We start from the raw sequence: 13,840 nt of genomic DNA, 5'->3' as shown, positions 1-13,840 counted from the left end.
TACAAATTTTCGAGATGGCTTCGTACCATCGCTGTATACCGGATTTCGTGTTAGGGAACTAACAGGGAAATCAAATTCAATGATGGAGCTTTGAAATTCTGCCAGGAGGTAGTAATCGAATGACAATAATCGAGGGTGTGGAATGAAATGGGCGTCACAAAGTCAAAACTTCAACTTTTAGTGGCATGGCTCTAAGTGACGTCACCCGAGTGCCGCCACTAGAATATGGATGTTTCCACAAACAATAACGGTGACACTACTCGAGTGTCGAGCCAGTGGCGTCAGTTTAGTTGCAAGTGGAAACTCGGTTTTGAAACTTCATTATCGGTAAAATGATGCTGTAACCAGTCTAACGTAGATCTTAAGTGCTTACATAGGCGCATTGACTGAACTAATATGATTCCAATTTGAACAGAACTGTGGGCGTTGTACTGATTCTGCGACTTCTGTCTGGGCGAGAAACAAATATTTTGGCAGCAGAAGAAGGGTCAGTCACCAGAACAAAGAGATTTATTGTGGGAACCCAGTTACGATACGTGAAGTAGACCTTTACTTGCGCAATATTCTAATTGATGTGCGTTTGCCCCAATTTTTTTTTATTGAGAGGATGATAACAGGTCACTCGTATCAGCACATGATGGAGAATTAGGTAACGTCCATGACAAAGGAATATGGAAAAACGTTATCAAAATAGATGAATGGTACACGCTTGGCCGCATGTAAGAATAACCCAGTCAACAGTAAAGGCTGAAGATTGCAGTAATAAGCTTCCCTAAATATCGCCCCGTTCGGATGGCGCCAACTCGAGAACATTCCAAAATAGACACACGCTGGAAAAGTCTAAAAACATTCATAACAAGTATTTTATTCGTTGATGTATTTTTAAGGGATTTTCTTCCCAATTTTGACCAGTACTACCTCCTGTAACAGTGTGGGACACTTGTTAAAGACCCTATAAACGGTGATTCAGTTGGCCTTACCTGTGGATTTATGCACCTCGCAGATTCTTTAAATATCTTGAGTGAAATTTTCACATTCTCTCACTCGCTATGTGCAAACTATATGCCCTACAGGAAAAATGAACGTGACCTTTTTGTAGGAAATTTTATGTTGTATTTTGTACTAGGTTACTTTTTCACTGAAAGGATTTTAGAATTATTAAAGAAAAACACGTCTGAAAGTCACTTTTATACGTTTTTCTCGAATAATTCCAAAACTACAGCCTGTGCGGTTTTTGGAGGCATTGCGGGTTGCATTAAACCATAGGTAGGGGCAGCTGAATCACTCCATATACAGGATGAACCCAACAACCACCGAAAAATTTTTAGAGGTTGTATCTGATATTTTTTGAGTATTTCGGTATAAGAGATCCCTGGTCTCTGGTGGCTTGTTGCAGAAAAATTATGTAGTTATTGTTAGTTCGGTTTCCTATGGCAATAAAATTTGTTTTGCAGAAAATGCTTGCGAAACAGCGATAAAGAATGTAACATTTAATCACCAAAACGTACAACACTAAACACAGCGTAATGCTGGGACCTCCAGACAAAATACGTATCCTCTGGTGTTGTAGCCTTCGTTGTGGGGACAGCTCAACATAATGTCGTTTTTGCCGAAAAAAGTCATATTTAGTTGTATGGCAAGAACGATCATTCGAAGCGAAAAAGCCCAGTAAACATGGGCTTTCAAATGCATTTCTTAAGAGCTGTGAGCACTTGGTCAGAAGAAAAGACGTGTTTCACACCATCGAGGATGATGGTTCAAATGGCTCTGAGCACTATGGGACTTAACTTCTCAGGTCATCAGTCCCCTAGAACTTAGAACTACTTAAACCTAACTAACCTAAGGACATCACACATATCCATGCCCGAGGCAGGATTCGAGCCTGCGACCGTAGCAGTCGCGTGGTTCCATACTGTAGCTCCTAGAACCGCTCGGCCACCCCGGCTGGCGTCGAGGATGAACAAGAGCTCATGGCTCTGCGGTGTGCACTTTAGAGCCCTAGATTACTGTGCATTTTTTTATTATTTTGGTCCATATTACCTCTTCCCAAAATATAGAAAACAAAGAGCATGGAGTAGAAGGCATTTGTTTCAGGCAAACGAAGATGAAATGTTCATAGGTGTTAAGGTATGCATTTTAGAGCCCATGTTTATTGGATTTTTTTCTTCGAATGATCGTTCCTGTAATATTCCTGAATACGAATTCGACCTGTGGGACACGACAATTGAATCACCAGTGTAGGCCTTTGTGATACGACTTTTGACTCACCCTGCATATTGCTATTAACATACCCCTAACAGTGCCGGAAAAAGAAACCCAAGATAGAATCCAACGCTACTGTATACAAGCTTGAAAGTGAACAGTAAAGTGAGCATTATTGTTGCCAACACCAAGCACCGAGAATGAATGAAAGAATGAATGAATTGAACAAGTTTGTTTGCGAACAAGACGCACGGTGCACATTGCCATTATTTGCATTGTTGGGCTGATGGTTTCAGTGCAGCGAAGGTGCAAAAAGAAATGTATTTACTCTAAAGCGCGACACCCGAGATCGCAATCTCATTATACATTAAGCAGTAAAAACCCTAACGCCAACTCGACACATGTATAAAGCAGCCTTAAACGCATGATTACTTTACAAATGCGTTATGTGTTAAGTATTTGGCGTTTAGCATATAAGCTAGAAGCGTTTAGAAAAGCTTTGAAATTATGTTGAAAGTTTGTCAGAAGTGGGTAAGCCCTCTTTTCATTAAATACGTACTACATGAATATAGTCTTTGTAATTAGCGCGCCGAGGATTACGTTACTTCATGACATAATCCTTACATAGTTTCTAACTATAATATTTGGATTTCTTTGTTAAAGATGTAACATAAGATTATACCTCTTAGTGAGTAGTTTATGACAACATTTTGTATTTTGATTTGGTCAATAGCTGAACCAGTAACTGCAGAAATGAAACAAGTCCACTTTTACAAATTTTACAGGAGAGATCAATAACAGCTTTATACAAAAACTGTGAAGCAAAATTATTCTAAATTTTTTCTAAAAATACGTAAATTTAAGGTGCTTTAGTGGAAATATCTGTTTTTACAGCAAACAAATGTAAATTTAAGGACTTTTATTTTTAGGATGCAAGTTTATATTTTCCTGAAACTAAATATATTTCAAACATTATTGCATCAAAATAAGTTCGTGGACTAAAATATTCTCTTCAGTTTCACCTCTCTATGCTGTATCTCTTTTTGCTGTCGGAAATGTCAAAATCTCGTTCCAAAATTGCATCTTTGTTCCGCAATGTAAATGAAAGTTTATTTAATATCGCCCATTTTTAATATGTTCATGGTTAGTCTGGCTTTGTAGGCAGGTTCCTTGGGAAGCTGTAGAGTCATCCAAGTATTTTTTTAAATAGAAGCGATCAGCTCGCAGGCCGCTGATATTTCACTTACATTGAACTATCCGTAGTGTGCCTTTACTGAAAGGAAATTCATAACTGATATGGTAAAACAAACTTTTGCTCCTTTCAGGATCATTACTGAAGCAAGTCCTTTTTGTAGAATCTTGGTCACCAATTATTGTATTCTGTAATGTCTTCTGTTTACAAGAGAACAACCCTAAATTTGCCTTTTGCTGTGAAGGATCAAATATGACGCCTACCACCTTACTAACAGTGTAATATCGTTCCTTGTTTCTCAGTTTTCTCCTAACGATGCCGAAATCGCAGTATTGCCTGCAGCAGACAGGTAACACGTCCAGGGCATGTTTCCTTTCTGTAATAAGCAGTGAACTATACCTGTTGCTGGAGGCACCTTACTGACTGTGGACAAATTCCGGTATCTCTAGTAAACGATACGGCTTCTCAGGTGGACGAATTTTGAACGTGTTTCTGCATTTAGTGATTGAGTTATATTCAAATGGTTCAAATGGCTCTAAGCAGTATGGGACTTAACATCTGAGGTCATCAGTTCCCTAGACTCAGAACTACGTAAATCTAACTAACCTAAGGACATTAAACTTTAACAAAACACCGTATATACAGTTCCACACGGTAAATGGAATGACACCAATAATAAATATAGACTTCAATCAGAAATCGGTAGCTAAGGTAGAATATTCAAAATTTCTAGGTGTATGCATTGATGAGGGGTTGAACTGGAAAAAACACACTCAGGATCTTCTGAAACGTTTGAGTTCAGCTACTTACGCTATTAGGGTCATTGCAAATTTTGGCGACATACATCTGAGTAAATTAGCTTATCACGCCTATTTTCATTCTCTGCTTTCGTATGGCATCATATTCTGGGATAACTCATAATTGAGTAAAAGAGTGCTCATTGCACAAAAGCGTGTAATCAGAATGATTGCTGGAGCTCATCCAACATCATCCAGCAGACACTTATTTAAAGAGCTAGAAATCTTTACTGTAGCCTCACAATATATATATCCACTTATAAAATTTGTTATTAACAATCCGAACGAATTCAAAAGTAATATCAGTGTACGTGGCTACAACACTAGGTGAAAGTATGATCGTCACTACTCAAGGTTAAATCTAACTTTGGCTCAGAGGGGGGTAAATTATGCTACCACAAAAGTCTTTGGTCACTTACCTAATAGCATCGAAAGTCTGACAGACACCTATATAGCATTTAAAAGGAAATTAAAAGAATTTCTTAATGGCAACTCCTTCTATTCATTAAATGAATTTTTGGATATAGTAAGTGAGTAATTTCCTAACCCCCCCCCCTCCAAAAAAAGAATTCAGTGTCATTTATTATTTTATGTACTGTAATATCTTGTATAGACACCTTTTATTAACCTGACACGTTCCACATCATTACGAATTGTCGTATTCATGATGTATGGAACAAGTACCAATCTAATCTAATCACACATATCCATGCCCGAGGCAGGATTCGAACCTGCGACCGTAGCAGCAGCGCGATTCCGGATTGAAACGCCTAGAACAGCTCGGCCACAGCTCCGGCGATTGAGTTATATGAAATACTGCAAATCAAAGCTTGGGTACTCGGAAAGAATCCGTGAAAAACCTCCGAAATTTTGTCGTTAGAGTTCAGCTTCACACCGCATAGGAGGTTAATTCATCAAATAAGCCGTAATTACACCCAAAAAAAATTCTTTATAGTTACGTTTCTATTCGAGTGATTAATGACCCTAGATTGGAAACGGCTACCACTTTCGAGCTGCAGTCTATAATACGGGACCCGTAGCGTCTCGAATGTTTAACGAAATCCATAGCGTATTTATTTTCACGGGGGAAATGAAGTGATGGATGCGCGTTTCGGGAGAAACTGAAGCACTTCTAGAGGGCGCCACGCTGGACAGCTCTGAGGGCGGGGGCTGTGATTGTAGCAGCCGGCAGAGCTGCGACGCCAATTAGCCGCCTCCTGCTCCCCGGGTCTGTTTGCTTTTTGTTTCCGCCCCAGTTCGAGTGGCGGCAGGGAGCGGCAGCGCGCATTTGTTTGGCTCAAAAATCGAATCAAAGGAAGACCTTGCGAGCTCGCGGCAGCTAATCAGATACCGGCTCTGCAAAGTCCGCTCTGAGAGCAGAGCGGAAAACCCGCCAGCGACTGCGCGCCGCTTGTGTCGCTGGAGGGAGGGGAAGGGGAAGGGGTGGATGGGGGGAGGGGAGGAGGCTGGAGAGGGTAATTAGATTCCTGCTGCCCTCGCCTATTCAATTACAGCTGTCCGATGACGTAACTGCGCGGACGTGTCCCGTCCGCTTGTTTCCTTTTAGTGCCGCTTCTGCCTGCCGACTCAGTGTTTTCTGCCTTCACTGCTGCCAAATAAGTTGCTTCCTTCAAACGGAAGGCATAATCAGATATACCAGCCGTTCTTCCTTCAAGAAGCGTAACGTAGAAGTCGCTAGTGTATTAGAGACCAGAGACGGAGCAGGTACGACTTCAGTGTTGAGGGTTGCATACCTTACAAATCAAGGCGCCGCTATTACGTCAGTGCATAAAGGCTTCCTTTCTTCACGCAGTAGCTCCATGACTATAACGAGTCTTTAACGGCGGCGCTGCGGTCGCTTCCTGCTGGTCGTCAACTCGGTCTGTGTTACTTAAGTGCGCAGGAGAGTAAATCTGTGACGTAGTATGGAAGTTAGCCGTACGATGTTGCTGTTGTAGTGTAGCACTGTCGGCGTGAAAATGACAAACTCTCGGATTCAGATGACCTTACTACGAACTGTCTTTTCCGATATATCGACGGGTGTAAGATAAAAATTTAGTGATGCAGTTTATACAATTGTAAATTTGTTCTACAAGAGGAAATCTGATGGTAGGAAAAGCATTTCTGTTGCTCTTCATTATGGACCATAGCGACCACTAACGAACCCAGCAGCTCATCTCTGAACTCATTCGACGTCTCGTGTCATGCGTACTCGATAAGGATACCAAACGCTGGAACAAATGGCTCAAATGGCTCTGAGCACTATGGGATTTAACATCCATGGTCATCAGTTCTCTAGAACTTAGAACTACTTAAACCTAACTAACCTAAGGACATCACACACATCCATGCCCGAGATTCGAACCTGCGATGTAGCAGTCTCGCGGCTTCGGACTGAGCGCCTAGAACAGCTAGACCACCGCGGCCGGCGCTGGAACAAAACTCTAGAACTGATCACACTAACGTCTTGTCGGCCACTTGCTTTACAAAGAACACTTCCAACAAATTTAACTTTTCCATTCACCTACACAAACACTGATTTTAAGCATGCCTATTATTTCATGTCGCTTCTTGCTAATAGCACTAACTATTTAAATGATGTAATGTGCTGCAGATGTATTCTATTCAAACTACACACGGTTAAAGAGTGCTTCAATTCAATATGCCAAATAAAAATTATGCTTAAGTGCTTCTACACTTTCTTATAGTCCCCTCGTCTTTCGCTATTATTTGTTAGTCTTTCGTGTTTTCTTGTTTCCTTTATGTTTTCATTTGTAAATTTTTATCGTCGTTCTGCGAATTAAGTGATTAGGTTTTCAATTTCTAAGTAACATTGGCTCGGATGCTCTCACTGAATACGAGAAAGATAAGTAGATGTAGCGTAATGCACAAAATTCTGGCCTGCGAGACAGGGTGGTGGGCCAGACCCTCATGTTCATCTGCGTGCCAAATAAACGACAGCTGCTCTGACCAAGCTGTATATGGTTCTGAAGCTGTTTTCCACACTCAACTAGCGAAATGACGTGCTGTATTCCGTCTCCGCCTCAAGATATAACATGCACACAGTTAAAATAGGATGCACACAGAAGAAAGCTTCCAAAATTTACGATACTGCAATGCCTGTGTTATTCCGAATTGCATTGCAATGTTCCTTCGGACACGGATTCATGTATTCGTAATCACACAGGCACTGCAATATCGTATTTATCTGCCGATACCGGGCAAGCGACATTCAAGTGAAATATCTCCCCTTTACGGGAGTATGCGTAAAGGATGTAAGAGTAGAGATTGTAGACATACGATTGACGACATGTGGAAGTTTGGGTAGGGCCGTGAGTCGTGCTCGGATAGCCTACCTGGAAGGCAACCGTTCACGATAAGCGGGAAATCAGGGTTCGAGTTCCGTTCTGGCATAAATTTTCATTGGCGCCATTCTAATACGAAGCTGATGGTTGTTCAAATATGCAATTTGCAATTTTTTCCTGTATACAGAATTTACGGGCTGCACACATACACAGCCGGCCGCTGGTGGCCGAGCGGTTCTAGGCGCTTCAGTCTGGAACCGCGCGACCGCTACGGTCGCAGGTTTGAATCCTGCCTCGGGCATGGATGTGTGTGATGTCCTTAGGTTAGTTAGGTTTAAGTAGTTCTAATTTCTAGGGGACTTATGACCTGAGATGTTAAGTCGCATAGTGCTCAGAGCCGTTTGAACCATTTGCGCACACACACACTCACACTCACACTCACACTCACACTCACACACACACACACACACACACACACACACACACACACACACACACACGAAAGCGCGCATTCCATAAGACTAGCTGAGGATTGTCACAACAGCAATCCCGCTCATTGAATAAAAACAAAAACTGAATAATCGTAGATGAACGGTTTTCTGTTATAATCTGACCTAGATATGGGCAGAAGAGAAAGATAATGGATCTTATTCGAAATACTTGGTTCAAAGTATACAAGTGCGTTTAATGCTTTAATGAGCAAAACTGCATAGCGGTTAAGTCGTTGGTACGGAGTCCATTCCTTCACCCTTCCCAAGCCATATATTAGGTTCTTTTAAATCTATTACAACAAATGCTGAGATATTTGTTTTTGAAGGACGCGTGCTATTTCCCTTCTGATCCTTGTCCTATTCGAGTCCTGCTCCGCCTCTAATAACCTTCTCGGCAACGGAGCACTACACTCTAATATTTCTTCCTTCAAAGTTTTTTTATGGCCTGTATTAAATAATAGCTCTGTAATAAAAGACGTATTTCCGGATTACCTTCTTCAGGAGTAAATGACTCAGCTACAGCCCTCTAGAATTCAGACGTCCTCTTGCTCAATTGATAAATTTCCCAAAGAGTGGAACACTATTTTGAAAAAGCTTGTACGAAAATATTATGGATGCTTCCCTATAATAATAAGCCTTACTTTCGAGCTAGTAACCAAAAAGTCGGTGGCTACCGTTCGGTTTTCCTACAGCTATTCGTGCGAGTTAGTTCCACTTCCTATGGCTTCGTAGCCGTATCCCTAGGTATTTAATCGATATAACAAAGCCCACAAGCTTATCGCTATAGCCAGGCGATAGAGAAAATGCTCTTCCTGTTCACGTGAATAACCTTATATTAATCCACTCGCTGTATATGAGAAATAATTGTTTACGTAATTTTGGATACAGGATTATCCGCCAGTGACGCTTTCCTGTAAAGCACAGTTTCCTGTACAAATAATTTGATACGACATCCCACACCACCTGACAGATCATTTACGTGCATGAGAACAGTAACAGTTCTGTCACTCCTCCATCTTAATTTCTTTCTTAGGAATATTCAACGATGAGGATTGTGTACTGTCATGACTACGCCAAGGAATTCATAATCGACCATATTAATGGCAGTTACGTTAGTCTGTCCAGTTTGGAACCCATTATCAAGTATGGGCATACACACTGGTCAGCTAGAACATTATGATCACCTTCCTGATAGCCAGTATGTCCACCTTTGGCACTGATAACAGCGGTGACGTGTCGCGGCTCGGAAGCGTAGCAGGTCATGGGAGAGAGTTGGCACCACATAGCACACAGAGCGATGAGCGTTGACGGCCTTTCAGTCACATTCCAGATGTGTTCGATTGATTCAGATATGGCGAGTTAGGACCAGCACATCAATTGGAACTTGCCACTTTGTTCCTCGACCCACTACTGGATTTGTGACATGGCGCATTATCTTGTTGAAAAATGCCACTGCCGTCGGGGAAATATGATCTTCATGAAGGGGTGTACGTGGTCTGCAACCAGTGTACGATACTCCATGACCGTCGAGTTGCCTTGCAAAAGCTCCACTGAACCCGTGGATGCCCACGTGACTGTTCCCCAGAGCATAATGGGGCCGCCGTCAACTTGTCTCCGTCCCGTAGTACTGGTTTCAAGGAGCTGTTTCCGTGTAAGACGAGGGACTCGCGCCCTCCCTTCGGCATGGCTCTGCCACTGCGCTAAAGTCCTGTCCCAGTGGGCACGTGCATGGGTCGTTGGCTGCACAGGCCTATTGTTGGAGCTGTTCGGTGCACTGTGTGTTCAGACACACTTGTACTCTGCCCAGCATTAAAGTCTGATGTTAGCTACAAAATACTCGTGCCGAGCCTCTGGGCCATCTCAATTTGCACATCGGTCAGACTCAGATAGATCACGTGTCTTATTCACTCTGCATCTGGCCAACACGCTCGCTGATATTATTAGGTCTACAACTTTGCTTCCGCCGTCTTGCAATACACAGCAGTAGCAGGCAAATGGATTTCAGGTGATGGTCATACGTGCAATATAATAAGCTTAGGCATCTGCGAACATCATGCCATAAAAATATTAGTCGATTTGTGATTGCATCATAAGGTTATTCTCGATTAAGTACCTCAACTTACGTACCCATTTCTCGACATTTGCGGGATGTTTTAATTTTCTGCTTTAACATGAATAAATCTGCGGCTGTAGCTCTTAAAATTCTGGGTAAGACCAATGGTGAGGGAACTACACTCCTGGAAATGGAAAAAAGAACACATTGACACCGGTGTGTCAGACCCACCATACTTGCTCCGGACACTGCGAGAGGGCTGTACAAGCAATGATCACACGCACGGCACAGCGGACACACCAGGAACCGCGGTGTTGGCCGTCGAATGGCGCTAGCTGCGCAGCATATGTGCACCGCCGCCGTCAGTGTCAGCCAGTTTGCCGTGGCATACGGAGCTCCATTGCAGTCTTTAACACTGGTAGCATGCCGCGACAGCGTGGAAGTGAACCGTATGTGCAGTTGACGGACTTTGAGCGAGGGCGTATAGTGGGCATGCGGGAGGCCGGGTGGACGTACCGCCGAATTGCTCAACACGTGGGGCGTGAGGTCTCCACAGTACATCGATGTTGTCGCCAGTGGTCGGCGGAAGGTGCACGTGCCCGTCGACCTGGGACCGGACGGCAGCGACGCACGGATGCATCCCAAGACCGTAGGATCCTACGCAGTGCCGTAGGGGACCGCACCGCCACTTCCCAACAAATTAGGGACACTGTTGCTCCTGAGGTATCGGCGAGGACCATTCGCAACCGTCTCCATGAAGCTGGGCTACGGTCCCGCACACCATTAGGCCGTCTTCCGCTCACGCCCCAACATCGTGCAGCCCGCCTCCAGTGGTGTCGCGACAGGCGTGAATGGAGGGACGAATGGAGACGTGTCGTCTTCAGCGATGAGAGTCGCTTCTGCCTTGGTGCCAATGATGGTCGTATGCGTGTTTGGCGCCGTGCAGGTGAGCGCCACAATCAGGACTGCATACGACCGAGGCACACAGGGCCAACACCCGGCATCATGGTGTGGGGAGCGATCTCCTACACTGGCCGTACACCTCTGGTGATCGTCAAGGGGACACTGAATAGTGCACGGTACATCCAAACCGTCATCGAACCCATCGTTCTACCATTCCTAGACCGGCAAGGGAACTTGTGTTCCAACAAGACAATGCACGTCCTCCTGTATCCCGTGCCACCCAACGTGCTCTAGAAGGTGTAAGTCAACTACCCTGGCCAGCAAGATGTCCGGATCTTTCCCCCATTGAGCATGTTTGGGACTGGATGAAGCGTCGTCTCACGCGGTCTGCACGTCCAGCGCGAACGCTGGTCCAACTGAGGCGCCAGGTGGAAATGGCATGGCAAGCCGTTCCACAGGACTACATCCAGCATCTCTACGATCGTCTGCATGGGAGAATAGCAGCCTGCATTGCTGCGAAAGGTGGATATACACTGTACTAGTGCCGACATTTTGCATGCTCTGTTGCCTGTGTCTATGTGCCTGTGGTTCTGTCAGGGTGATCATGTGATGTATCTGACCCCAGGAATGTGTCAATAAAGTTTCCCCTTCCTGGGACAATGAATTCACAGTGTTCTTATTTCAATTTCCAGGAGTGTATTAGTGGAAGAACGTGCAGAGAATGTTTCCAACGCCTTAAGAACAGTGATTTTGATGTCGAAGGCCGGCATGGCGGTGGAAGACAGAACGTTTTCGTAGCCACTGAAACAGACGAAGACAGTCACAGGAAATCATTATCGGAAGCAATTGATGCGTTCGAGCCCAGCACTGAAGCACCAACGGCCACAGTACAGCTATAGACACGTAAAAGTAATTTTGCAGCAAGTCAGTGTTCGATCCCATGTCGCAAAACCCGTCAAAATATACATCTCTCACGCCGTCTTCTCCATACCTTGCTTTCTCTGACTACCAGCTTTTTCGATTTGTGTCATACAGTCTGGCTGACCAGCACTTCCGATCACATGAACAAGTGGAAAATTGAATCAATTCATGGATCCCCACAAGAGACTTCCAATTCTCCGCCACGGGATTTGTAGGCTATCCGAAAGATCGGAGAATGTAGTGGCCACCGATGGGCAGTACTATGAACCATAATTTTTTTGTAAGTTTTTCACAATAAAGCCCCGAACTTCCAGCAAAAACGGCGGAAGCGAAGTTGTAGACCTAGTAAATGCACCGTGCATGCGTCTGACAAGCGGTCATTCCTCGCCAAATGACGCTGCTATCGTCTGGATGTGGTTATATCGATAGTAGGTCTGTGGCCATAACGTTCTACCTGATGTGTGCATAATTTGTGTGACTCAACAAGGTGACGTACTGTTTTAGTTTTACACACTACTTTTTGTGCGTGCTTGAATAAATTTTGCCTACATGAGGAGTTTACCCAGGATACTGGATGCTGTTGTTTGTAAGGTGGAGCAGTCTGTCTGCTGACTCGCAGCAGCGCGAACCTTTGTGCACTATATTATAAAATGTGATAAAACATGGGCGGGAATGGGGCATAAATACAACAATATCGCCTGCAAAATGGAGAAATTCTGCATTCTGAATGAAATACAGTAGTAAATCTTTAACATTGACGTTTGCATCAGAATTCATAAGATGAAGGTACAGTAACATGTAAGGATTCAAGTGAACAGAGTAAGGAGACAGAGAATAAAGTATGAAAAACGCATTAAATTCTTACGATCCGCCATTTTCCTGTTTCAGGTGGAGGTAGTCGAGGCGTACTGCGACCCCCGGGACTCCAAGGCGTACCTGGAACCCGGCGAAGAGGCGAGTGGAAAGCTATATACCAGTCCTGACAGAGACTACTCGCAGCCGTACACAGGTAGGACTACCAGCATGCCACATTCATGTTCATAACGCCTTAAAATATTGCCATATTGTCCTGACTGTGTCCACACCGTTTCCTCGCTGTTGAGGTACAGAATACCATGTCACTGGCAAGAAGTGCGTCTGACGAACAATGAACTGCATCTGGAGAAGTCAACTACTTCCTCCCAGTGGCTCAGGCTGAGCAAGGACCTTCTGGCATGGCTGCAGAACACACAGAGTCGGGCGGTGCATTGCTTCCAGCAACACCGAAAGAATCCTCCGATTTGCGGGGCCCGTGACTCGTAGATTTCAGTCTCCCACATTTTAAGTATTCCTATTTTTTGCTCAGATAAGAGGGAAGGAGTTTACCAGCTGATCTTTCCACTATTTAAGTAGTCTAAGATACGAATGTGGTATAGCTATTAAAATTTTATGATACAAAACAAACGAAAAAGATGCTTGACACAGACAGGTTCTCTGTTAGTGATCAGCCAACCAAAGTAGTTTCCTCAGTGGTTGTCTTAGCATTCACTGTGTTCTGTGCCTCTGTCCGATTTGTGATGCAAGTTTTAGAAGAGAGAGACGACTTTTTCTGTTTTACTTATTCGTTGAATCTTTCAGAAGAGAGAAAATTAGACATTTTAGAGATTACACCATGGATTTTTGTCGTAATTTTCGTTTCCAAATTAACAGTGGTAAATGGGCGAATGGGGTATCAAACCGATCAGTATGGGGTCCAACTCTAAAAAAAAAAAAAAAAAAAAAAAATAGTTGCTTGAAAGTAATCTGGGTAATTAAGAAAAACTTAACTAGCGATTTCAGGGAAAATTCAAATATTTCGCGAGAAGTGACTGCCAGTGTCAAAAAATGTGAAATCGTAGCATAATAATAGATTACCGATCGATATTGAAACATATTTCATGTTTTCTGAACAATTAATTTTAATTTTAGAATTAACTGCCTCAGTTGCACCGTTTACC

The 13,840-nt window shown here is 43.6% G+C and overlaps 1 protein-coding gene across 1 annotated transcript in view; it reads left to right on the top strand.

The window, feature by feature from the left end:
• The window catches only part of LOC126282434 (lateral signaling target protein 2 homolog), a 349,280-nt gene that overhangs the window by 58,113 nt on the left and 277,327 nt on the right, over positions 1-13,840 (top strand). Inside the window, exon 3 of the mRNA XM_049982092.1 lies at positions 12,753-12,873. Coding sequence (XP_049838049.1) covers positions 12,753-12,873 — 121 coding nt within the window. The remainder of the gene's footprint in view (positions 1-12,752; positions 12,874-13,840) is intronic.

Source organism: Schistocerca gregaria, chromosome 7 (assembly GCF_023897955.1).
Source record: "Schistocerca gregaria isolate iqSchGreg1 chromosome 7, iqSchGreg1.2, whole genome shotgun sequence".
Taxonomy (NCBI): Eukaryota; Metazoa; Arthropoda; class Insecta; order Orthoptera; family Acrididae; genus Schistocerca; species Schistocerca gregaria.
Note: the sequence above shows the minus strand (reverse complement) of the source record. Positions and strands in the feature narration are given on the sequence as shown.